This window comes from Lynx canadensis, chromosome A2 (genome assembly GCF_007474595.2).
Source record: "Lynx canadensis isolate LIC74 chromosome A2, mLynCan4.pri.v2, whole genome shotgun sequence".
NCBI classification, from domain to species: Eukaryota; Metazoa; Chordata; class Mammalia; order Carnivora; family Felidae; genus Lynx; species Lynx canadensis.
The window spans coordinates 35939540-35966919 of record NC_044304.2 but is presented as its reverse complement, the minus strand read 5'-3'; the positions used below and the strand labels follow the sequence as shown (position 1 = coordinate 35966919).

The 27380-nt window shown below is 42.2% G+C and overlaps 1 protein-coding gene across 1 annotated transcript in view; it reads left to right on the top strand.

The window, feature by feature from the left end:
• TAFA4 (TAFA chemokine like family member 4) overlaps nucleotides 1–27380 on the top strand; it is a 169152-nt gene that overhangs the window by 32487 nt on the left and 109285 nt on the right. The window contains exons 2-3 of the mRNA XM_032592487.1: nucleotides 13248–13384; nucleotides 19260–19375. Of these exons, the coding sequence (XP_032448378.1) occupies nucleotides 13371–13384; nucleotides 19260–19375 (130 nt within the window). The 5' untranslated portion in view covers nucleotides 13248–13370. The remainder of the gene's footprint in view (nucleotides 1–13247; nucleotides 13385–19259; nucleotides 19376–27380) is intronic.

The window sequence follows — 27380 nt, the reverse complement described above, 5'->3', positions numbered from 1 at the left end:
AGGTGGAGCTGTTGAGCAGTTGAAATGTGGCTAGTGCCACTGATGAACTCAGTTTAAAATTTTATTTCATGTAAGTTCGTTTCAGTTTAATGGCTCACGTGGCTAGAAGCTATCACTCGGACGGGGCAGACGGAGTTACTCTTACGTTAGAAGGTGTGAGTAAGAGGCCTGCCTGTACCACCAATTAGCTTTGTAACCTAGGGAAGCTAACATCTTGGGTCTCAGTTTCGCCATCAATGAAATGGGGGCAATTCTATTTGGATTCAACAACAGCAACAAAAAAATCACTCCAGCTAGACCAAAGGTGAAAATTACTATTTTAAAAAAATTCTTAGGAGTTCTTATGTAATGAAGAGAGGCCAAGGAAAGGCTAAAGATAGAACAACCTTCTGGAACCTGGATCAGACTCTTGTATCTCATTTCTGCTCTTTGAGTATCTGTGTCAATCTTGTGTCTGTGCAGATTGGCTTGCCTTGTTTTTTTTTTTTTTTTGGTGCCTCTACATGTACTGAGAGAAAGATGGCCACTCCACACTCCCAAATTTATGTTTCTCCCCTTCAGTAGCTTAGTCTCAAATGACTAGCTATCTCTCCATTTCTTTCTTTTTTTTTAAAGTTTATTTATTTTGAGAGCGAGAGAGCAAGCCAGGGAGGGCCAGAGAGAGAGGGAAAGAGAATCCCCAGCAGGCTGTGCACTATCAGCTTCTGACGCGGGGCTTGAACTCACAAAGTGTGAGATCATGACCTAAGCTGAAGCCTAGAGTTGGACACTTAACCGACTGAGCCCTCCAGGCGCCCCATCTTGGTTTCAATTCTAAGTCCCAGGAAGCAGAAACTTTACCTGGTGTGGCTTGAGTGAGCCACGGGTGGCCGAACAACAAACACAACAAACGATATTGCCATGCGTCTCATAAGAGGTTTGGTGGGGGCTGGGATGTTCTCAGGGAAAGCCGTAGTTCTAGTTGCTTCCACACCTAAAAAAGTGTCTGTAGTTAAAAATTTTGCCACAAGGTGAGTACTGTGATTGAAAACCCAGATTTGTTGGGGAAAGGAGACTGGATATCCTGCTTCAGTTTAGGTTTTCAGATTCATTTATTGATTCAACAGATATTTGTTGAATGCTTGGTACATGCCAAGTCCAGTAGCAAGGGCTAGAGATGAGATTCATTGCTGAGAGAAGAAACCTGTCTCTTGCCTACATGGAACTTCCAGTCTTATGGGGGAGACTCCCGTGAGTATAACAATGCAATTCTGAATAATCAAGAAGAAAAGGCTAAAATTTAGAGATTTTATTTAGTAATTAGGAAAGTGCCTCCATCAGGATGGTTGTCCTGAGAAATGAAGATGAAGCAGGAAGTAACTAAGTGGAGAAGGACAGAACAATATGTTTGTCTATGAACAAAAGGAATGACATGTGCAGAGGTCCTGAGGCAGGAAGCCTATGAAGGACTGGAAAAAAGAGCTGGATCATATTGGAATTTCAGTGTTTCTGCTCCCTCTGGCCCCTGTTTACAAAAGTACTTTGGAACTGGTTACAACGGACGGGGTTTCAGGGGATTCTGTTATTTTAATGAAAGGTTAAAGGTCTCGTAGGTGACAAAGGTAAATCTACATCTTATGTATTTTTATGTTATGCAGCAGATTATGACAATCTTAGTTTTTATATTCATTTTTTCCTTTTGGGGATGAATGCTGCCTTTATTACCTTGAGGGCATAAACTCCTAAGAATAAGAGGTTATTGTTGCCAGCCTCTTGTGTTTTTCTGCTTTAGAAGTCTTGTCAAGTTTGTAGCACATCTATTCTGTGCTGGAATTACGAGATCATGACCCCATGATTTCCTTATATTTCCTTATAAGGGCCTACTTACTGCCAGAATATTTCCCTGATGCCCCAAAGAAACATGACTAGTGAATTCTTGTGTGAAAATGTGGACTCGGCACAGAAATTTCTTACAACTCAGTTTCTGGTTGTAACGTGTTATAAATATTAGCTGGTTTTGTTTTTGTTTTCGGGGGGGTCTTAAATACAGAAGAATGGCCTCACAGGCCTTTGTCTGAGTTGATGCTATCAAATCAGGAGGAGATTAAGACAATTGCTGTGAGTGCCACAGGTTCTTTCCAAATGAAGAGAAAAAAAATAATCCGGAGTGTATTGTTGTCTATGAATCACAACTTACTGTGTTACTGATAGGCCTGCATTTTGTTTCTCACTTTCATAATATATTTTGTTTAACCCTCATGTCTACACCGTTGCCATTTCCGCGTGTAATGAGTCTTAAAGATGATTGGTGGGGCGGGTCTTTCTTTTGTACTCAGGCCCAGTGTGCCTTGTACTCGCAGAGCCCGTCTCATCTACTGACATGTACTGAGACATGTTCACTGAAATACTGGATAGGTGTTTCCTAGTGTTCACACATGAGGAAGTAGACATGTGGCAGGAATTTATGCGATGGGTTCCTTCCTCAGCTGCGGCCGGGTGTTAGGAGGGCTCCGTCCTTGTCATCACCTCCATCCTCGGACTGGGAGACCTTCTGAGTGGGACTTTGTGCACACCGCACTCGGCAGTCTTGACTGAGCATGTACTACGTCCAGTCCCCCCTCTGGTTTCTCCAGACTTTTCTGTTTTAAACGCCCCTTTCCTCCCAGAGGGTGGACTCTCTCAGCCTAGTTTGGAATCCCGAGTCCCCCATTTCCTTGTCTTGTGCTATTGGGTAAGTAAGTGGAATGATTTCTGTATCGATTGAAAACAAAATAAAACAGAACCGCGTTCTCATTATTTCGAGGAGTAAATGAGATGAGAAGTGAACCGACGGGTCCAGTGTTGGGCCCTGGGTATCCATCTGTTAGGTTATCACCACAATGCCAGATTCTTCGGTTGTCTTCTCCTGAGTTTAGATACAAAGCAATCGGATGTGGCTTTCCATTGCTTTCCAGGGCCCATGAACATTCTTCTAGATTCTCAGATCACACAATGCCTGATCTTAATTTCATATGGCATGATTGGTTATGAATCACTGTGAGCCAAGGCTGATCTTTTTTTAAAGCTGTAAAACATAGGCCCTTGGGGTCCCTTGCCATCCCATCCCTTGCCCCTTGTCTTCTTCCAGGTCCCTTGACTGCTTACTTCCCTATATTACATGCAGTAGACTTTGGGCCTCACATAAACCAGACCCTAAAAGTCCTTTGACCCCTTCCCTAACGACTTACAATCTGCCAGGAAACCCATCCTCGAATGGCATTGTGATTCATTGCCTGTTAATTCCTGTATCATGTGGTCTGGGTTACGTTTTTCATTTTATTCTTGGGAAATAATGTTTTACCCTTAGGTGACTATCACAAGGTGGGAATTTTGAGTTCTGGTCTGGTGAGCGGCATGGGTAGGCAAAAGGGGAGTGGACAAAGAGACAGGGCGAGTTGAACTTTGGATCCGTTAAGGCATATTAGATAAAGTGGTCTTGTTCATATACTCATGTATTTGTATCTGCCCCCATCAAAACAGATTTGAGAATGTCTTTAAAAATATTCAGTGAAGATAAAGGGAAGATAAAGAAAACTAAGTATAAATTAGGCATATAAAACGCATGGTGAAGAGTTCTATTTGCTTATTGGAGGTAGGCTGTAAATTTGGCTCGGAGCTTCCTAGTTAGCTAAAGGGAAGAGTGAAATAGAATACACTCTCGGGTGTGCAATGTCTGTAAGATAAGAACCAGTGTTCTTGGTACCAAGACCCGAGACTTCGACCTTGCAAGTTAGTTCATTAGTTTGTCTCCACACGGAGTGCCTGAGGTAACCCGGTGTTGTGTGTGAGAGGACTTCTTCGGAAAGAGGCCCGACTTCATTGGTGCTCTATTCTCGAGATAGCTGGACAAATTTCATTCTTTGTCTCTCTCTCTCTCTTTTTAAGTTGAAGTGTGCTCGCCACACCGCGTTACATTAATTTCAAGCCTAGATTCGTTCTCTTGCACTTCTAGGTTGAGACCTTCATGTGTGCCAAACAAGCAGTTGATAAAATGTTTTGCTAGTTTTTCTTCACTTGAGGGTATATAGATAAGGCAATAATTTTCTTGGACCCACAGGTAAGATAGACGCCAGCCCTAGAGAGAATTAATGAAGGGGAAAAGGGAGTTTACCCCCCTTGCTCCCTTAGGCACCAGCTCATTGGTTCGCAAACATTTATTGGTAGCCTGCTGTATGCAGTTGCTGCCTTAGGCTTCAGAACATGAGTTTTTCTTTGGCTCTTTTTTCACCATCCTGCTTCAAGCCGTCACCCTCTCTTGCTTGGACTCCTACAGTAGTCTCTCAGCATCCCCCCCTCCCCCACCACAGGGTGCAGTCTCTACCCAGCAGCTGGAGGGCTCTTTTCTCTAACCCACTAACCCATCTCCTTTTCCTGTCTTGTTTAAAACTCTCACATCGCGTGTGTGGAATCAAATCCCAGCCCCACACTATGATTTGCAAGCTCCCTCATCATTTGCCCCCGGGACTTCTGTGATATCATCTCCAACCCCTCCCTCCCCTAGCTTATTACCCGGCCCCCCCCCCCCCCCCCCGTTCCCACCACTCCGACTGCTGCTCTGCTGCTGACTACACCAGGTTTATTTTAGCTGGTGGTTCCTGCAAGCGCATGCTGGTTCTCTATGTAGGATGCGCTTGAAGCCCACATTTTGTCGCTCACCATTGTATCAGAGTCCCCTTCTCAGCAGGCCTTCTCTGGGCACCCAGTCCAGGTAGCTGTGCATCCTCCAAGCCCAGCCAGTCTCTGTCACACTGTTCGCTTTTGTGTTCTTGGTTATACTTACTCCAATCCACAGTTACCTTATTCACGCTCGTTTGCCTGTTTGTCTGTCTCCCGTGCTGGAACACTAGCTCCAGGACCTTAGCCATCCTCTGTGCACAGTGCCCAACACATGGCCTGCTGCGGGAGAGTTGATCAGAAGTGCTGGTTGGGGTGCCTGGGTGGCTCAGTCGGTTAAGCTCCGACTTCCGGCTCAGGTCATGATCTCGTGGTTCGTGGGTTCCAGCCCTGCTTTGGGCTCTGTGCTGACAGCTCAGAGCCTGGCACCCACTTCGGATTCTGTGTCTCCCTCTCTGTGCCTTCCCCGCTCGTGCTCTGTCTCTTTCTGTCTCTCAAAAATCAATAAAAATGTTAAAAAAATAAAAAAATATGTAGAATCTTATGTTTATTTAAGGACATCTTATATTCTGTTTATAAATATGGCTTTATTAAAAAATTAAAACATCTTATTTAACAAAAATGTGGGTCAGTTTACATTAGCACTGTCAAAAGACTTTTTCTTTTTTGCCACAGGAGGGCACTGTTGGCAAACGTAAGATGATTTTTAGGTTGAAATTTAATAAAGGTTTAGATTAAGCTCTTAAGAAGCATTTGTCCCACTAATAGATTAAAATGGCCAATATTGTCGGCAGTGGGCATTGCCTTGCCATTAATCCTGTCACGGCTGAGTTTACTGTGTATATATGTCCATGAACTGCATGTTATCTATATCAGAATCATACTGTGTTTCACCTAGAATGCTCTGTGAGTCATTTTCACATATGGAAGTCACCTTGGCGGGTCTTCTAGTTGAACTCTGTTAGTTCACAGGTTCATTTAGGGTCATAGAAGTTAGATGACCGTTCATTTGGGAGTGAAACTAAAGACTTACATTTATTCATTTATTTAACAGCATATTTAACACCCATGATGCACAGGACATTATGGTAGAGATTAGGGTACAGGAGAAATACAGTATCATCCTTCCCCTCAAGAGGTTTATTCTGGTTGTAAGTGAACAGACCCTGACCCCCACCCCCATCCCCAACCCGTAACCCCACGCCCCAGCCAGGAGTGCAATCGTTAACATAGTAGAGGCACTGTTACCCATCTTTATGTACAACTTACCTTATGAATATTCTTTATGTAGACATTAGATCACATCACATAAAAAACTTTTACGGTAAAAATTCAAGTGCTTGGCAACTTGTGGGTAGCCTTCACATATTATGTTGGCTATTTATTATGTTAAAATCCTTGGATGCTGTTTTGATGATTTGAAAAATGAGAAATGAGAGGAACATTTCCAATTAAAAAACTGGTCTAATTAAAAGAAATAAACCCTCTGCAGTAAGGATAATTAGGCCTTGAGAGATTTATGGCTAAATTGCCATTACTGTTCCCATTGGTTCAGCCCCAGACCTGGGCGATTTCCCTCGGACAACAAGCTGTAGAGTCATGCTGGGTGTGCCTGAATTCGGTGAGTGCATTTCATTTCATGTAACTTGCCAGTTTGTTTTCTCCGTTTCCTGTATACCGGCTCTGGATGAAACCATTGTCACTTACTGATGATTGCTTTTGTGCTTCTCGTGGTCACTGGGAGGCTGGATTTTTCTTCATTAACAAAATGCACTGTTTGCTCATAATTCTACTAGAAAGGATTGTGTCACTGCCCTTAAGTAAGGATGCTGTGTGGTTTTAAGGAATTTCTCGGTTCTTAAAATGACAGTGTGTGAACCTTATAAAAACACAGCATGTCTGTTTAATTTATTTAAATCATCGCCAACTGGAAGAGCCTTTTTAAAGAACTCTCCACCACCTAATTTAGATGAGATAGTACTGGTAACACTTGAAATTAAAATGCCGTTTATAAAATGTTTAATATTTAATAGACACAGTTATTGTCTTTAATGGCTCATTTACAACATGCTTTAATATGTTCTAAAATGGCTCAGTAGTAAATTCTTCATAGATGTTTTTAAGCAGGCAATAAAAAAGCAATTTATGACATGTATATACCACATTCTGGCAGAAAAAACGTGCCCACTCTAACATATGACGGTGAACATGCTCTAAATTACTAAGTAATTCCATGCATCGTGTGATAATTATAAATGATAGCCCAGTGGAGGCATCGGACATGTATCCATGTTTGAAATATATTCATGTAAGCATCAATAACCTATTAGATACATTTACCTTCATCAGCACACTCTTAAAAATAGGAAACTCATTAATACTTGTTTCAGAATAAATTTGTCAAGAGGAGGTTTACATCGGCTTTTATGTATTTTTGTGGAAAAGCTGCTTGAAAATTTCTAGAAGACAATTCAATGCGGTTTTGTTATTTAAGCAACTGGAAATGGAAACATCTTTCCTCATTTCTGTCTGAAGAAATGATGAATGAATTTATGTAGGCAACTTCCATTTCAAAATTTCCATTGTTTATCAGACAAGACATCCCTTAGTGGGATCATCTTTTCTCATGTTTTTCACTCACGAACCTGCTCCCCCCCCCTTTTTTTTAACTCCCCAAACCCAGGTTGCTAATTTATGATGCATTTGTCATTTACATCATCTGCTGTCTTGATTGAGTAGAAATTAGTGTGGTAAAATGATTTATTACAACATCCAAACTTTTAAGGGTGTCACCTCTTTTATTAGTTGTTGGGAGAATTATGCTAACCTGTTCCCTGATACGGGGGTGGGGGTTTGAGAACCAGAGTTGCCAGACCCTCCTAGTAGATCCCACCCAGGGAGGTCAGACGAACTGACGGTGAGTCTGGAAATAGCCAGTTATTGGAAAGTGGCCACTGTGCAGGTGATGCAAGGCAGAACTTGTAACACTCACCATTGGCCAGGTGGGAAAGGGCAGTGCCGTTTGGGACCATTTGCTTTATTATTTTTTTAAACTTAATTATTATTATTTTTTTTTACTTTAGAGACAGAGAATGAGAGTCAGCAGGGGAGAGGGGCAAGGGGAGAGAGAGAATCCAAAACAGGCTCTGCGCTTAGCGTGAAGCCGACATGGGGCTGGATCCCATGACTGTGATTGTGACTTGAGCCGAAATCAAGAGTGAGTTGCTTAACCGACTGAGCCATCCAGGTGCCCCCTGTTTGCTTTGTTATTAAGCGAGAATCTGCTCTGCTGTGTTGTTGCAAAAATGCTTCCAAATTGGAGTTTGTCAGGAAATGAGTCTGGGAGGGTGCATAGACAAAAATCCTCTTTTTTTCCCTTTGGTTTTGTTTCAATGCCGAATTCCTTCATTGAAATCCACAAAAGTAATTTAGCCTTCATGCGGTATGTTCTGGCTCCGGTGTATTTTCTCTGCAATGTTTTAGACAAGTTGTGATCTGCAGTGTGGTTGTTTCCCATCTGTTTGAAAAATGGCAGCTTAAGCATTCAAGGACTTTAGAATTCTTGCATGTTTGGTCTTAATTTGGAAAATGACATAAGACTTTAATAAATCTGCAGCAAATCAGAAGCCTGCAACAATTCCGAATCCCTGTTTTTCCGCAGCTTTTCCGAGATGAAGCAACATTTATTTAGGGGTTAATAGTAAACACCTTTGGCTCCAAGCCTGGATCTGCTTGCACATTTAGTCCAGTTGCCTACACACATTTTTCCAGGCAGAATTCTCATCTTTAGGATGCTGATCAAGGTCTTGAGTCCCTCAAGAAGATAGATTTATTTTCAGTCTATTTACTAAAGCATGAAAAGAGACTAATACGTTTTGGAAATAATTTCACAGGAACTGGAACAGTAGGTGCCTTGGTACCAGATGGCTTGAATTTGAATCCTAACGTAGCTGCTTGTTGGCTGGGTGACCTTGGGCAAGTCACTTACTGTCTTTATGCCTTACTTTCCTCATCTGTGTATCAGGGTATAAATAAATCCTACTGATATTTTATTTGTTAAAAAAATTTTTTTAGTGTTTATTTATTTTCAAGAGAGAGAGAGTGGCAGAGCGAGCAGGGGAGGGGCAGAGAGAGAGGGAAACACAGAATCCAAAGCAGGCTCCAGGCTCTGAGCTGTCAGCACAGGGCCTGACGTGGGGCTTGAACTCACCAACCGTGAGATCATGACCTAAGCCAAAGTTGGATGCTTAACCAACTGAGCCACCCTGGTGCTCCAATCCTACAAATATTTTAAAGTGCTTTAACATAGGGCCTGGCACTATGTGAGTGCTTCTGTGGGGGCTTGAGTGGATGCTTAGAGAATTGAATTAACCAGAACATTCCAACTACCAACTCTCCTTGTTGTTTAGGATTGGTAATAAGTTCTAAACCACTTTTGTATATCTTATGAGTGGAAGGCTTTTAATTAGATATGTCAGTTCTTGTGGGCTATGGGCATTGAGGAAGGCACCTGTTGGGATGAGCGCTGGGTGTTGTATGGAAACCAATTTGACAATAAATTATATATACGTATAAAGACATGTAACTTCTTATTTTGACATCATTTCTGACTTAATGAAAAGTTGAAAGAATAGTACAAAGAATGCCTATATGCCCTTTACCCAGATTCACCAATCGCTTACATTATGCTTATTATTTTTTATATTCATACATTCAGTCTTCTGTGTCTCCCTTCCTTTGCCCTTCCCTCCTTCCCCCTCCCCCCCAGCATCATTTGAAAATGAGGTAGAGGCATTTGCTTTTTATTCTTAAGTATTTTAAGGTGTATTTTTTAATTTAATTTAATTTAATTTTTTTATTATTTTTAACGTTTATTTATTTTTGAGACAGAGAGAGACAGAGCATGAATAGGGGAGGGGCAGAGAGAGAGGGAGACACAGAATCGGAAGCAGGCCCCAGGCTCTGAGCCATCAGCCCAGAGCCCGACACGGGGCTCGAACTCACGGACCACGAGATCGTGACCTGGCTGAAGTCGGACGCTTAACCGACTGAGCTACCCAGGCGCCCCAAGGTGTATTTTTTTAGTAATGACATTCTGTTTCTTATTTACAGTATGATCAAAATCAGGAAACTTAAGGTTGCTTCAACCCTCTAATCTGCAGGCTACGTTTAGAAATTGTTAATTGTCGCAATAATGTTATTTATAGCAGTATGTGTGTATGTTGTGTGTATATGTGTGTAGGCACTTCATCCTGAGGATAGCTTTGTGTGTGTATGTGTGTGTTTCTGGTCCCAAGATCCAGTCAGTGCACCATCAGAATTGCATTTTGTTGCCATGTGTCTCTCCTTTATTTGAAACAATTCCTTAGAATTTTTTTTTTTTTTTTTGGTCTTTCATGACCTTGATACTTTCAAAAGCAATTACATTTTAGAGTGTCCCTCAAATTTGAGTTAGTCTGATTTTGCGTCGTGATTAGATCTTGCTGTAAGGTCATTGTGTCTTCCAATTCTAAAAGGAACTGTGATATATCATCCCTGTAAATTTGTAGACTGGAAAGCTGAGAAGGAGCTTGATGCTATCCAGATTGACATGTGTGGAGTGAGGCGGGTGTAGCAAAACCAACACAGATATTCTGAGGCTGCTTATCTACAAGTAAATGACTATTTCAAAAGAATAATCCCCTTAGGGAATTCGCCCTACTCATGGTGGGGGCAAATAGATCCAGAGAAAAGAGAAAGGGAAAACCTCACTATTTCCTTGATAAGAAATCAAGTGTAGGCAGAATTTTTTCCTGTGTACAACAGAAATAAATTAAACATCTGAAGAATGGTCTCCTGTGGCTGGAAACCTCCAAGTTTCTTGGTACCAGGAAGCATAAATAGGCACTCTCTGCTCCTTTGTTGGAAGAGAGTGACTATCCCTACGCAGTACTAACACATGAGGGAAAAGATGAAAAATGTACCCGACATCTAAATGCCAAGTGTTTTAAGTTCATTCTGAGAATGATGGGGCGCACGAAAACTTTTTTTTTTTTTTTAAGTCAAGACATGGGCAGTGTCTTTCATCATGGAAAACATGGAATCTCTTTAAAAACAAACACGTTTGGGGGTGCCTGGGTGGCGCAGTCGGTTAAGCGTCCGACTTCAGCCAGGTCACGATCTCGCGGTCCGTGAGTTCGAGCCCCGCGTCGGGCTCTGGGCTGATGGCTCAGAGCCTGGAGCCTGTTTCCGATTCTGTGTCTCCCTCTCTCTCTGCCCCTCCCCCGTTCATGCTCTGTCTCTCTCTGTCCCAAAAATAAATAAAAAACGTTGAAAAAAAAAAATTAAAAACAAACACGTTTGGAAGCAGATGGGTAGAAAGGACTGTACTATGGCTGGAAAACAACAGAGAAAAGAAATGACTAGAAGTAAATGCTTTTGGTGCCATGTGCGAAATTATTCATGCTCTTGATTGCACTCAAGTTTGGAAGTGACAAGAAAGAGTTAATCCTTTGAAGCCAGCGCCTAGGGTACACCCTGGGACAATCTGACCGAATGAGTTACTGTCCAGCCTAAAATTAAACTCCTGACTCCTTGTCTGGCATACGAACGATGAGATCACATTTCTTTTCACTGATGGGTCCATTTTTTAATGAATTGAAAAGAAGAATCCCCAGTGGTTCCTTTTGTGTGAAGAAAACAAGATAAATATTAGCTAGGAAAGGTCATTTTGGTTTCCAATATGTGGGAAGTTCATTATGATGGATTCTGATAAATTATACTGTGTATTTCTTTCCGATAACAGAAGGTCACACTGTGCCCTTGGGTGGACATCAGGACAAACATAGTTAATAAAGTTGGAGGATGTGGGACATGAACAGTTTCCAGTATTTTTTCCCCCAAATACCTTATATTTGTGCAGTTATTCAAAGTCTCTTTCCTCTTGTTGAGCTGTTCACTCAAGGCTGACTCTCTTTCCTTAAGCCCCAAAGGGGTGGGTCTGTGTTCTTCAGTCAAACATGTAATTACCTTTAGGGGCGTCTAAAGAAGAGAAAAGGCTCAGTTGTGCTTTGTGGCGGGTTTGTAATAGGTTCAGTGTGATTCTAAAGTAACTAGACTGTGTTGCAGTGAACATTTTTATCTCATGTTTGCAACCGTAATATTTACTGATGCACATCGTCATTTTTCTCTGATCTCCACCACTGGAAGGGATGCCTTTAACTTAGCAATGTTAAATATGGTGTAGTTTTGGGGCGCCTGGGTGGCTTACTTGGTTGAGCATCCGACTGTTGATTTCAGCTCAGGTCATGATCTCATGGTTCGTGGGACTGATCTGCTTTGGGATCTGTGCTGACAGTGTGGATCCTGCTTGAGATTCTCCCTCTCACTCTGCCCCTCTCCTGTACTCGCTCTCTCTCTCAAAATGAATAAATAAACTTAAAAAAAAAAAATGGCGTAGTTTCCAGGTCCACTTCCCCCCCGCCCCTTTGACATGTCTTTGGTTTGGGATCATCTGAATCCTTGCAAAAATGTTTTGCTGAGTGGAAAAGTCCTTTGAGGTCTGTGCATTAAAGGACCATGTTGGATGTCAATTAGGGAATTAACAAGTGTTCTTTGTATTTTGGTGTAATGGTTTATTTTGGAAAGACGTTTACCCTCTTCCTCCCGTTAACATTTTTCGAAAAGGATCCTCACAGATTGTCTAGCAACATTTTTAGGTTTATGCCACACAAAGCTAGGAATTCAGATCTTCATGCTGGCTTTTCTTTCTTTCTTTCTTTTCTTTTTTTTTTTTTTTTTGGTATTCTTTTTTTTTTTTTAATAAGAAATTTATTGTCAAATTGGTTTCCATACAACACCTAGTGCTCATCCCAACAGGTGCCCTCCTCAGTACTCATCACCCACCCTCCCCACCCTCCCACCCCCCATCAACCCTCAGTTTGTTCTCAGTTTTTAAGAGTCTCTTATGTTTTGGCTCCCTCTCTCTCTAACTTTTTTTTCTCCTTCCCCTCCCCCCATGGTCTTCTGGTAAGTTTCTCAGGATCCACAGAAGAGTGAAAACATATGGTATCTGTCTTTCTCTGTATGACTTATTTCAGTTAGCATAACACTCTCCAGTTCCATCCACATTGCTACAAAAGGCTATATTTCGTTCTTTCTCATTGCCACATAGTATTCCGTTGTGTATATAAACCACAATTTCTTTATCCATTCATCAGTTGATGGACGTGCTGGCTTTTCCACTGCGCTGTGAGCTTGGGCAAGTTGCGGAACTCTTGGAATGGGCCATCTCCCACTTCATTTTCATCCCAATGTTAAAGAAATGGGGAGAATGGAATTTTGCATCATGAATGGTTTGGGATCCTCCATCAAATTTTGAATGCCTTTGCTGCTGAGAGAACTTTTCCTTTAAAATTGTGTTCTGGTAACCACATCTGTGGCTAGTGAGTGTAGGATTCTGTATCCTTTCCCCCTTGTGTGTTAGGACACTTTACAAATATAGATGCATTTCGTTGCCTACCACAGTCCTGCAACTGCAGATTTCACTGTAGAAAACAGTATTTTGCTACTGGAAATCTGTATCCTTTCAACATTAGAATGCTAATGCCTTGCCATCTTTTTTGTTTCTTAAATAGGTCTTCCCAAGCTAAGATAATTTTTTGGAACTGCAGAAATTGTTGGCGATAGCTACAAATGGGAATTTGGAGTTGGTCTGAAATTCATCTTGAAATAATTGTGTTTGACTGGAACCATATCTTATGAAGTCACCAAGGTAAAATGATTTTAACAGACACCTAGAGATGGTTTCTTTATGAAGCATTGAGGATTTAGCAAAAACGGAGTATCTGAGAGTTGATGATCCTTTATAAAAGGTTTCTTTTACATTGAATTTTTGGGTATTTTGGGAATCCAAGTTTTTCGAATTTTAGCTCTCATTTTGAAACCATTTCCGTCTGTAAAGCAGTGTCTTGGCTACTTGGTAGGGTGACAGGCGAAATTTTAAAGATAAGCCAATTTTGTTATACTTTTGAACAAAATGTTCAATGTGGAAGAAATTGAAGTCGAAATATTATGGTAGATGTAGTAGGTCAGAAATCTTTTTACTGGGGGTCTGGTTTATTGACTAAAATAAAGAAAGACTGTTGAATGTTCACTCATCCCCAGGCCTTTTTCCAGACAGCGACAGCTGTTGTTAAGTAAATACCTGTTCTAAGCACCGGAAACGTCTCCCAGGAACCTGCTACATAGAATTGTCCTTATAAGAAAATGGATCAGGGATCATCCCCTAGGATTGGAATGGGTGCCCTTGAGGCTTTGGCATTGGGGTCTGTTGTTGGGATCCAACCAGGTAAACAGAAAAGGCATTCTGATAATGTTGGACAGAGGGAATTGAATTCAGGGAATATACGTAAAGGGGGAGTCAGAGAAGTCAAGCAGAAGGTGTGGAGGCAGCCCAGGGATAGGGAACAGTGGGAAGCTACTACCATCCAAGGCTCGTAGAACAGGAAGGAAGTCATGTTTGCCAGCACCTGGGGGAAGGGACCCTCGGTGGGAGCTAGAACCATAATGGGCCTTCTGGCAGGAACTGGCACCATGGAGGAGAAATGACCCCTCCATAGATCCTGCCCAAATTGGAGAAGGTGGGGAGAAATACCCCTATCCTTTTTCTTTCACTCTCCAGGCTCTAGGTACCATCTCCTATTGGTTAAAGCCAGCTGATTCAGGGGCCTGGAAATTGCATCCGGTAGGAGTGACCCAGGGGAAGGGAAGAGAATGGATCTTAGGTCAAAACAGGCTCTGGCAGGGAGAGCCTTCATGTATGAAACCACTTCCTGTGACATTTTAACAAACATGGTGTGGTCTCTTTATAGCTCTGAGGATGAGTCTTCTCTTGAGGATGACTCCCCAGACCCACAAAGTAAATGAGGTGTATTCCATGTGCTGTCTTCTGTTTGAAGATGGACAGTAGTGGACACTACAATGCCCCGCCCAGATCCCCCTTTAGGAATGAAGGATTTATTCCCTCACTGTTGGGAGTGCTGCGGAAGGTGGCCTACAGCTTCTTTGAATTATCCTCAATTCAAAGAGCCCCCTTGCCTAAAATTACCCCCCTTTTTAGGGGTGGCTCATATCCAGTGATGGATCAACATGGAAAAGGTGTGGCCCTTCATGCCAGCTTGGGACCACTGAGAACGGGCATCTCAGCTGTGGAATTCTCTACTGGGTTATCTGAGGCCTTTTCCTCCTTCTGTCCTGCCTTCTCCCCTCCCTTTGCCTTCCTCCTCTGTAGGTGATAACCCTAGAGCACCCCTCAATTAATTCTCTGCTCAAGCAATTTCCAACCTTGATACTCAGAGAATCTCAAATATACTCTCCAAATTTGGTAAGACCCATTCAGACAAGTTTAGGTGATAAAGAGACTGATAAACAGATGGAAACCAGATTTCACTTGTACATTAGGTAGGAGAGGTTATAGTTCACCTGAAAGACCCAATCTGAATTTGGAGACTGAATTGGGTGGGACTTAGTGGTTAGAGACAGGGGAGCCAAGCCACAAAGCCGAAGAAAAGTCTTTAATGATACTGAGTGGAAGGTAAAGAATTAAGAAGCCAACGGGCATCTGGAAATTGGATTAAGAATAAAAAGGTAGGGAGGTGGGGCGCCTGGGTGGCTCAGTTGGTTAAGTGTCCCACTTCAGCTCAGTTCCTGATCTCACAGTTTATGAGTTTGAGCCCCGCGTCGGGCTCTGTGCTGACCTCTCAGAGCCTGGAGCCTGCTTCGGATTCTGTGTCTCCCTCTCTCTCTCTGCCCCTCCCCTGCTCACACTCTGTCTCTTTCTCTCTCTCAAAAATAAATAAACATTAAAATTAAAGAAGAAAAAAGAATAAGAAGGTGAGTTTCAGAACCAGGTTGACTCTGATGGGTTTATTTACAAGGAGAGAGAGCAGTTCATACTTGAAATTCTCAGCAATGTGACTCACATCTCAGAGAATGGATCGTGGATACACAGACTGGGCAGGGGGGGATTCTGGTCTTCAGGTCAGTCTGGTACCTCTGAGGAATGCCAGCTGAAGGAAAGGATAGTGAGGGAGAGCACATTCCCTTTGGGTAACATTTTCCTCGGAGTTGAGAGCAGGTCCTGGCTGTTAGCAAGAACACAAGGACCTCAATTATATGGGCCCAAGGAAATGGATTTTGCTGATAACACACAGTTGCTTGGACATCATGCTTTTTCCAGTTGAGCCTCTAGGTGAGGACATGCCCAGAGGACATTTTGATTTCTGTCCTGTGAGTCCCTGGGCCGAGGACCTGGCTAGAATGTGCCAGACTTCTGACTTAAGTGCCCTGTGAGATAATAGGTCCAGTGTCATTTTAAACTGCAGAGTGTAGCAGTTTTTAGGTCAGTAACTAATATTGGAGTTAACAACTGGAATTAAAAAAAAAATTAATGTTTATTGTATTTTATTTTTTTATTAAAAAAAATTTTTTTAAACATTTATTTATTTTTTGAGAGACAGAGACAGAGAATGAGCAGCGGAGGGGCAGAGAGACAGGGAGACACAGATTCTGAAGCAGGCTCCAGGCTCTGAGCTGTCAGCATGGAGCTCGACACGGGGCTGAAACTTGTCAACCACAAGATCATGACCTGAGCCAAAGTCAGACACTCAACTGACTAAGCCCTCCAGGCACCCCACAACTGGAATTTTAAAACACGATGGGTTGGGACAAAGCATTTTGCCCACAAATTCCACAAATACGGAATTTTGAAACTACATGCTTTCCCCAGTTAGTAATAAATTAATAATCAATTCCCTAAAATGATAATATAATTAATTACAGTTGATTCTTGAACAACACAAGGGTTGGGGCACTTGAGTCCTCCAAAACTTAACTACTAAGAGCTTGCTGTTGACTGGCGCACCTGGCTGGCTCAGTTGGTCAACAATCCGACCTCAGCTCAGGTCATGATCTCGCAGCTTTTGAGTTCAAGCTCCGTGTTAGGCCCTGTGCCGACAGCTCAGAGCCTGGAGCCTGCTTTGGAATCTGTGTCTCCCTCTCTCTCTCTGCCCCTCCCCTGTTCACACGCTCTCTCTCCCTCTTCCTCTCTCTCTCTCTCTCTCTCTCAAACGTAAGTAATAAAACATTAAAAAAAAAAAGAGCCTGTTGTTGACTGGAACACTTACAATAAACAGATGGGAGAGATAGGAGATGGGGCTTTGAGAAATGAAGGCATGTGTAGGGCCTTTACAGCAGAGAGACTTGATGTCCCCATGTTAGTTTAGAATGCTCAGGATTTCCAAGGTGACGGGCAAAACAAAGTCAACACTTGGTGCCTTTTTAATGCCGAGTTGTTCACAGATGATACTGGAACCTTGCCTTCCCCTGGCTGCTTCAAAGGCAGACGGTGTCTCCTGTCAATGAGGAGGATGATACCTTTTCAACAAGATCTGTGTGGCTGAACTGGGAGACGCCAAGAGAGAAGGGTGGGGGTAGAACCTGTTCTCTGGAGTATGATTTGGATGCTAGGTGCCCAAGGCAGTACTTTCCCTCAAGCACAGACTCGGGGCTCTGGCTGAGGTGATGCTGGTGGTCATGGGATCTCGACCCTTCCTTCCAGAGCTTTAGGAATTTCATCTCTAGTGAGGCAAACCGGAAGCCAAGCCCATGGGCCTGTTTTTACTGTCTGTCCGTGAGTGTTGATACATGAACTACATATATGAAGGGGATTCCTTTGATCCACTCCAGTGAATTATATCAGGGACAACATGACTCATGTGCCTAATACCACTGGAGTTTCACATGCCAACCTCTCTGACTTTTGCTTGAAAAAGTTAATTAAAAAAATTTGAAACAAGTCGATCACGTTCTATCTAATGTCCTTGTCATGTCAAAAAGGGCAGGAAATTAGGGAGATGTCAACCATCCTTCAATTAAAAAGAAAATTGGGGGATGGGGCACCTGGGTGGCTCATTTGGTTGAGCATTACACTCTTGATTTAGCTTCTGGTCATGGTCCCAGGGTCATGGGATTGAGCCCTGTGTTGGGCTCTGTGCTGAGTGTGGAGCCTCTTAAGATACTCTCTCTCTCTCTCTTTGCCCCTTTCCCCCAGCTTATGTGTACGCTCTCTCTTTCTCAAAAGGAAGGAAGGAAGGAAGGAAGGAAGGAAGGAAGGAAGGAAGGAAGGAAGGAAGGAAGAAAAAATTAATTGTGGGGGGAGAATGCATTTTTTATACCTTCTTTTAATTTCTTTTGGGTTTTTTTTTTTGAGAATAGTAGACTAAACATCCACATGAACTTGTCTTTGAGCAACTGTTTTGATACTGTCCATTCATATGAACCTAGGTTTATTTATCTTCCCAGCTTTATTGAAATATAATTGATACATAACCTTGTATGTGTTTAAGGTATACAATGTGATGATTTGATAAATATATATAAATTGCAAAATGGTGACCACCATAGTATTGGCTATCATCTCCATCCTGTCACTAATTACCATTTCTTTTTTGTAATGAGAACATTTAAGATCTACTCTTAGCAATGTTTAAGTATATGATGAAGTATTGTTAGCTGTAATCACCATGCTATACCTTAGGCCCCTGAACTTACTAATCTTGTAACTGAAAAATTGTACCATTTGAACAATATCACTCCCATTTTTCTGCCCTCCCAACCTTTGCTAACTACAATGTTTCTCTGAGTGGCTTTTTTAGATTCCATATATAAGTGTTATCAAATAGGATTGGCCTTTTTCTGTGTGACTTATTTCCCTTAGCATAATGTCCTCAAAATCGATCTGAATTGTTGCAAATGACAGGATTCCATTTTTTTCATGGCTGAATAATATGCCATCATACATATATACCACATCTTCTTTATCTTTTCATCTGTTTTTATTTTATATTTACCTATTCTTGCCCATATTCCCGCCAAACTTTGAGGCTGATAATCATATATTAATATGTATATATAGTATGTAGCCAGGGGAGAACTCTCAGGCTGAGTGTGACAATTTCCGTGGTTTCTTTGAAATGCAGAAACTGTGGCTATTTTATTTGAATCCACCTTTAAGTATGTAACTTTCTCATTTCTTGATATAAAATAGTATATATACCCCCATGTTCTATCAGGACAAGTCAAGCTATACACTAGGGCTTCATAAATAGACTTAGCAGTTGTAAAAGTTTTTTTTAAAAATGGTTATTTTTGCAAGACAGAGCACGAGCGGGGTGGGGGGTGGGGAGAGAGAGCAGGAGACTCAGAATCTGGAGCAGGCTCCAGGCTCTGAGCTGCCAGCACAGAGACTGATGCAGGGCTCGAACCCATACGCCGTGAGATCGTGGCCTGAGCTGAAGTCAGCCACTTAACCGACTGAGCCACCCAGGTGGCCCTAAATAGACTTCTCACTGAAGCACATTGCTAACATGAAAACTCGTAATTACAAAAAGTGTTCATTGCACATTGAGTTAATACGTGGTGCAAATCAGATGTAATTGGCCTTCACTTTCCTTGGGGGGAGAAGAAGTCCAGCACTGAATATGTCCTGCAGCTTTCTCCCAGTTCCCCCCAGAGCCTGTTGGCATGTTTTGCCCCAGGGCCTCACCTCACTGAGCTCTCACTGACTTTGTGTCCTGCTTTCTCTCCAGGATGAGAGTCTATGCTAAGTCAGTGTTACTGTCACACTGGCTCTTTCTGGCCTATGTGTTAATGGTGTGCTGTAAGCTGATGTCTGCCTCGAGCCAGCACCTCCGGGGACACGCAGGTAAGCCCTTTAAGCTCATGATATGTCACTGAGATCAATTAATAAAACCCTTGAAAATGTCAGAGCCCATGTTTGAGACACAGGTAATTGACAAGAGCTTTTGATGGTGTATAAATAACGGGAGAAAGCGTGAAATAATCAGAGCAAAGCAGTTCAGTGGTGTGGTGTTTAAAGAATGTTGTTGCAGACATTTTTTAAAGATGCTTTCCAGGTTTGTTCCTTTTCCTTTCTTGAGTACATTTCCATTCTTACAGTGGTTTTTCTCAGAGAATCCCAGAGAGCCAGCAGCACTTTCTTTGTGCATGTATTACTGCTGTAGCTTCCTTTGAAGGCAGAACATCTTTATTGGTAAACTTAAACACTTCCAGGGCTAGAGCGAAGCTTTCAGATAATCTAAGACCTTTTCAACATGTGTGGAGAAACGATGGTGAAGGGTTTAAAAAAATGAAGAAGAAAGGAAAGAAAAAAGCAGTGGTAGCTTTTGTATGGGACCTAAAATAAAACGTGTCTAAAGTTTTAGAGTATCATCCTCATGATTTCTAGTGAGACCCTGGTCTATACTTTGCTTATTTCTAAAAAAAGATGAAAATAATCAGTTAAGTATCTGTGTGTGGTTGTGCAGGTGCATGTGTGTGTTTGTGTGTTTGCCCCCATTCCCCTTTCCTTGTTACATACACAATGAAAGTGGTACATACTTGGAAAGCCCACAGTGAATTGTGTTTTCCTGAGTAATTCACGTTTGTGGACTTATTGCCAGGTAATTAATTTACTGTCTTTGCTTCCATAGTTTGAGGCGTGGCAATGCCAGGCTTGCTTTGACGGCTTAGTGAAAAAGTGAATATTGAACCCTTAAACCAGGTATAGGTCAGAATCGTGAATTCTCTCCCACAGGTCTTGTGTGTAGAGTTTATCAGATATCCCTGCCTTCAGATGTGTAACAGGTTGTGCGTTCCACTCTGTTATTCTGGTATTTAAAGGTTAAGACATAATTTTAGGCTTCAGATGAATTTAAAAATCTCTCACGACTCAATTTTCCCTTCTCAAGCGAGAGTTCAGAGAAGAAGGGAAAAATAATTGAAATTTTAATGAATCAGCATAAAATCAATACCATTTGGCTGCTGTGAAGTGCCTACAGCTACCTGGTCATTGCACTGTGTGTCTTTTGATGAGCTTGTTCTCAGGGATAGAGTGTGTGAAGTCATTAGTCTTATCTGTTTAATTCGTATCTCTTTTCTTGGGTGGAGGTTGAGAGGGTAGCAGTCAGGCAAACCTTTCAATGGGGCAGGTTATCAAGAACAGATTTCCAAACATCCAGGAACTCAGCTTGCGACACTGTGTTGGAAAGTGATTAAAAGTTGAAGGAAACAGGATGTGACGGAACCTTCAGTTTTTATCCATGTGGCAATCCTCATGTCTTTGAATTTAGAAAAGGTGCAACCATAGGGATAGATATAAATTAAGGTTAGAATTATATACACAAGAAGTAGGGACAGGATCTTCCATGTGAGCAAAGACTCAACAGCAATCAGGACAGCAAGAAGTCAGAGCAAAGCCTTGGCAAATTCTGCTAAGGAAATGAAAATTTCATTCCTAGGTGATTTTATTTGGATTCTCAGCACGTGCTTCTTGGCTTTTGGGGGCTTCCTCCATCTTGGTGATTTAAATCCCTCTCACCACTTGTCTGAACAACCATCAAAGGAGCCAGGACTGGTTCCCTCCTGCAGGGGGCTCTGTTCTCTTATTCTTTTACCGTGTGTGTGTGTGTGTGTGTGTGTGTGTGTGTGTGTGTTAGCGCACGTGCGCGCGTGTGTGTTAGATATAGAAAGAGATTTCTTATGATGTATTGGCTCACATAACTGTGTGGGCTGAGATGTTCCATGATCTGTAATCTGCAAGGTGGAGGGATTGGATGAGGCTCTGACACATTGGGCAGTGGCATCTACTCAGTCCGCCAATTTAAACGCTAATCGCTTCCAGAAACACCTTTACAGACACACCCAGAAATAATATTTTTTAAAAACTATTTATTTTGAGAGAGAGCGAGTGAGTGTAAGCAAGTGGGGGAGGGGCAGAGAGAGAGAGAGAAAGAGAGAAAATTCCAAGTAGGCTCTGTGCTGTCATCATGGAGCCCAACCATGAGACCAACCATGAGACCATGACCTGGACCGAAATCGAGAGTGGGGGCTTACCCATCTGAGCCACCCATGTGCTTCAAGACACGCCCAGAAATAATGTTTAATCAGGTATCTGGGCATCCCATGGCCCAATCCAGCTGATACATAAAATTAATCATTAACAACTATCCTTCCAGAAAAAAAAGAATGTGTATACCAGTATGTGTGTATACCAGAGGCCCATAACCACACCTTACTGCAGAGCAACTGGGAAACACTTTAGCTGCGGGTGCAGGGAGACTAGCAGAACCTGAATTTTGGTGAGTATTCAGCTTCTGACCCAGCACGTTAATGTTTTAGTAGTGCCAAAGTGCCCTTAGAAACTTTTGGACTTATTTATACTTCCACTAACAGTAATTGTGTGGTCATGCCCGTTTCCCCAAACCCTTGTCAATGCTTGGTGCTTCAAGTTTTTTTTTCTTTAACGTTTATTTATTATTGAGAGAGAGTCACAGAGCGTGAGCAGGGGAGAGAGAGGGGGAGACACAGAATCTGAAGCAGGCTCCAGGCTCTGAGCTGTCAGCACAGAGCTCGGGGCTCGAACTCACAAACTGCGATATCATGACCTGAGCCGAAGTCAGTCGCTTAACCAACTGAGCCACCCCAGCGCCCCATTGGTGCTATCAGGTTTTAATTTTTCGCCAACTTGTGGGTTGTATGGGCTTGCATCTGTTTTTGACTGACAACTCAGCGTGCTGGTGAACTGTTTGTTTTTATTTGAGCTACTGTATTCTTTATCCACTTTTCTTTTGGCTCTCGTGATTGTTTACTCATTGGTTTGCAAAAGCTTTTTGTAGACTGGGCACTTTGATAATCCCCTACCTCATCCCTTCACTGTTCTCCCTTTTCCCTCCCATTCCAGTGAGGCTCTGTGTGTGTGTGTGTGTGTGTGTGTGATGGGGAGGGGTTGGGGACTGGTAGAAATTTTCACTAATGACCTTCAGGAGAAGCAAGTCTGTGGTTTTCTTCCTAGCATAAGAGCTCCGCTGATAGAAAACTCAGAGTCAGAATCAACAGGAGTGGGGTGGGGGTGGGGGAGGCTGTCTGTACTGAGAGGCTGAGAAGCTCTAGTCAGATTTTTACTCCGCTCTGGATGTAGGCAGCTCCAGAGCAGGAACAAGCCACAGAGGGTTAACTGCAGAAGCCTGTGCGTGAGTGTCCAGAAGGACTCCTGACACTGTCCCAAGGGCTTTGTGTTTGGTGCTGGCCAATTAAAGGAGCTGTGGCCCCGGGAAACCCTAGTTAGAAGTTTATTGGATGCTTTTAATGGCTTGGATTAGGAGAGTGGCTCATTGATGGTTGCATATAAACAAGGAGAGTTCTTTTTTTTTTTTTTTTTAACATTTTTTTAATGTTTATTTTTGAGAGAGCATGAGTGCGGGAGGGGCAGAGAGAGGGAGACACAGAGTCCAAAGCAGGCCCTAGGCTCTGAACTGTCAGCACAGAGCCCGACGTGGGGCTTGAGTTCACGAACCACGAGATTGTGACCTGAGTCGAAGTCAGATGCTTAACCGACTGAACTGCCCAGGTGCCCCCAAACAAGGAGAGTTCTTACAACGACTCTCTAAGATGGTGGGGAAGAAGGTGCGACTCACCCCACTTTTGCAAGATGAGGTGTTAGGTGTGGCTTGTGGTTTTCATTTCAGTTCAAGCATTAAGAAGCCAAACCTAATAAAACCCCACCTACTTTTCCTAGGCTAGGTGGTGGGAGTCTTTATTTAAGGCACATGGCATTCATGGACAGAAGTCCACAAGTGGTGTTTCTAAGGAATTAGAAAACACAAAAGACCATCCTTCTTTGTTTTCTAAGGTCTTACTTGATGTAATGATGGAGTGTGAGACCACATGGACTTGTGTAGCCTCAAGCAATAGAAAAGGTGAAAGGGTCAACTGCTAGGTCAGTTTCTTTTAAAAGAAGTCAGAGTTAACTCTGTTATTTCTTCAACTAGCGATTTGTCTTTTTCTGCTTTTTCCTCTTTTTTTCCTGTCAGTAGCACCGTTTCCCCGCAAGAGGGCAGCAGACAACATGGTGGAAAGGTGCTGCCAGCTTCAGAAACTTGAGAAGCTTGTGGAATTAGTACTGGGGGAATCTTTGCAAAAGTTTTGTCCAGTGTAGACATGATGAGTTTGGGATGATAAACACCCTACGACCGTGAGATTGATTCCTAGGAGAAATTGGACACTTCAAAGAAATTTACAATTCCCCTTAGAAGTTGGATGCTTCTTCTTTGATGTAACATCATAGCCTCTTTTCTGATGTAACAGACAGTTAGGAACGTAGGTGCTGCTGATGTGCAGATTCATTTCAGTGGCTCTGTTTCTCCAGGGAGCTTTAAGTATGACCTGTTTTGGGGTTTTAAATGACAGCAGATGCTGTGGTGCTTAGCTGCTATTTAATATAATCTGCTTTGGTGTAAAGCCTCCTATGTGCTCTACTGTGTCCAGGTGTAAATAGGCCCTGACTAATTGGAACACACGTGAGAATGAAGCCATAAAGGGAACCAAGTATTTGGACTCTCAAGTCAAATATCCTGATTCTGCACGTATGGCTGTGTGGCTTTGTCAAGACCACTTAACCATTCTGAACCTACTTCATCGTCTGTGAAAATGGAACATTCTATGTATTTACCTTACGAGGTTATGGGGATGACAGAATGAGAAAAAGTAGGCAGATGGATTAGCACATAGTAAACACTCAATAAATGGTAGCTATGTATATATTTAGAGGCATCCAGAATGAGAGCCAGTCTGGAAACTTTCATCTTTGAGGAACGGCTGGGAATTGTGTCGGTACAAGGAGATAGATCAGTGCCTTGAGAGGTCAAAGCTTTATCATGTACAAGAGAAAAAGGCTTGTTTTTCATGGTTCTAAAAGGCTGACCGTGATGAAGAGCATTGCTTTATGAAGACTGACGTTTCGGCTCAACTTGAAGAAAGCAGGAAAAAAGGTATTTCTAACAAGGCTGCAGGAAGCTGGGGACAGAGTGAACTGGAGGTGCTGGAAGCTGGTCGGGTGATGAGAATTGTGACAGGTCTGAGATCTCCCCCTACTTGCCAGCTAATGAGTCCGCCAGTCACAGTTTCCTGGGTGCTGGCAGAAGACATGAAATGCCTGGGTCAGATACAAGGGATTGTACTGTTCATGGTGCAGTGAGCTGTGGGAGTTTCACGTGTGCTTGGTTCCCCCTTCTGTACTTGGGCGGATTATCAATTCGGTTTGGGACTTAGTCTCCTCTGTGAAGTGGAGATAATAAAATGTAAAAAAAGAGTCCCGTTAGATTTGTAATTAGGGGTCCACCACAGGCATGCCCTGTTTGATTGTACTTGGTTTTCTTGTGCTTTACTGAATTGTTTTTTCTTCATTCCTTTTCTTTCTTTTTATCTTTTCTTTCCAATTGAATGTCGTAATCTTGTGCAAGGAAGTGTACTGGCACCATTTTTGCAATAGCATTGGCTCATGTCACATCTTTGTGTCACATTTGGGTAATTCTTGCAATATTTAAAACCATGTCTTTATCGTATTATGGTGATCTGCAGTCAATCAGTGATTATGACTCACTGAAAGCCTGGATGATGGTTAGCAATTTTTGTAATAAAGTATTTTTAAGGTGTGTACATTGTTTTTTAGACCTAATGATAATGTGCCCTTCATAGACTATAGTGTATTGTACGCATAATTTTTATATGCACTGGGAAACAAAATCCTTTTGTCTTTATTGTGTCGTTGACTTTATTGCAGTGGTCTAGAACTGCCCCTGTAGATCTCCGAGGTATGCCTGTATTCACGTCTTGAAAGTGCTAAGAATTGTGTTCCACAGTTAGTGCTCAATGAATGTTAGTTGTCTTTATTGCAACCTGCCTTCTCCTTTTAAATGTATTCTATTTTATAGCTATCTGTACTGTCGAAATTTATGGTAATTTAGGTGTCCTGTTTTCCGTATTATAAATGATGATGAAAATTTGAATGTTGTGGTTCTGTGATTTGGTGTGTCAGGGAGCAAGAATATCTGGTCCCCTTAAGGTCCTTCTAGCTGGATTAAGAATCAGACTGACACGAGACAGATAAACAGGAGAAAATAAAATTTAATAGGCTATGTACGGGGAATCCATACAGACATGGAAGTTACAAAGCCAGGCAAAATGAGGTATGTCCATCATTCTGAACTAAGAAGTGGGTAGGGGTCTGGGCCTTCAAAGAGAAGGAATGCAATCCTTAGGAAGAATGAAGCAGTAAATGTGCGGTAAACAGATGTTTGCTGGGATACTCAGGAACAGTGGGTTATAGACATTGTTCATGGACCAGGCCTATTCTCCCTCTCTACCATACCTGGTTCATATCATAACATAGTTACTTCTGGTGATAGCTCTTTTCCTGGAGCAGGTCTTCTATCAAAAATCGTTTTACACAGTTTTCACGGGGAGTTAAAGAGCTTTACTTAATCCACTGGGTCTTGATTGCTTTCAACTCAAAATAACCTTTATGCCAACGTGGCCCATCTTGGGGGTGGCCAGCCCTTAGCCCCTACAGGTGCCTTGTGTTATTTTTAACTTAGGATAAATCGAAGAGTAGTTATTGAATCTAAGTTTGAGCTCATGTTTCTGGCTCCTATAATGGCTGAAATTTTACAGGAACTCTGCAGGTACTTTTGATTGGAATGACTATTTTCACCCTAATTTTCTGTAAGAAATGTCTTTCTTTCCAAGAGAACAACTAAGTGGGGAATGCAACTTCTACTACAGGAGTTATTTTGATGAGGCTCAAATGCAACTTACTTGTGAAAACTGCAAATAATAAAGCTGCATATGTAAGCTACTATTGTTTACTTTGCAGACTAAAATGAATGGTACTTATACAGATGTTTGGAAAATGATTTGCCTGTGTTGCCAGAGTTCTGACACTAGGGGGCAGGCAAGGCTCAGAAGAGCTCAATAGCAGAAAGCAAGCCTGGTCTACTGCATGGTGGTCCAGTAGAAATATGAGAGCTGCATATGTAATTTTAAATGTTCTATAACCGTGTTAAAAAGTTGAGGGAAATAGGTGAAATTAATTTTATGAATACGTTTTATGTAACCTAATATATCCAAAATATTATTTCTACCTGTGGCCCTGGCCACATTTCAAGTGCTCCATAGCCACATGTATTGTGATAAACAGCACAAGCTAACACATTGGGTCTGAACAGTACTTCCTGAAAGATAAGAATTATGAGTTATTTGCATTTTCATGGGTCAATTGTAGGGCACAATGTTTTATCTGTGTTTTACTTAATTTGTTTTTATGTTGTATTTAGTCCCCCCCTCCCCCTCAATGACTACTTCTAGGTTTAGGGAAGATGCTAGGTAAGTGGGGTTTGTGACCTCTGTTCATAAAGAGTGGGGAAGATCGTTCCATTTCCTCATCACTGCCTATGTGACCATTGTTTGCAAGAGAGTACTTTTAAGAAGAGTGAAGTCTCAAAATAATTTGAGATAGAGTGTGTGTGTGTGTGTGTGTGTGTGTGTGTGTGTGTGTGTGTGTGATGGCTCCAGCCAGTAAGTCTTGAAGTTACTCCACGGACAGCTTCTTTTGACCAATACTGGGCATTTACCCCCTCAGGTGCAATCTGATGATGCAGTTTCAGTACGGTTTCTTCCATAATTTCCCTGTCCTCCTCCTGCCCCACCTCCAGCGAATGGTTTCTTTATGTACGCAGCTCCACAGGCAAATCCTTTGTTTTATCAACAAGAAGAAGGATTGTGGAATGGTCAAAAAGCCTCTGTTTGGGCGGTGATTGATAAGGGTGTCTGTATGATGATGCCTACTTAATTCTCTCTCTGAGGAGCTATTACAC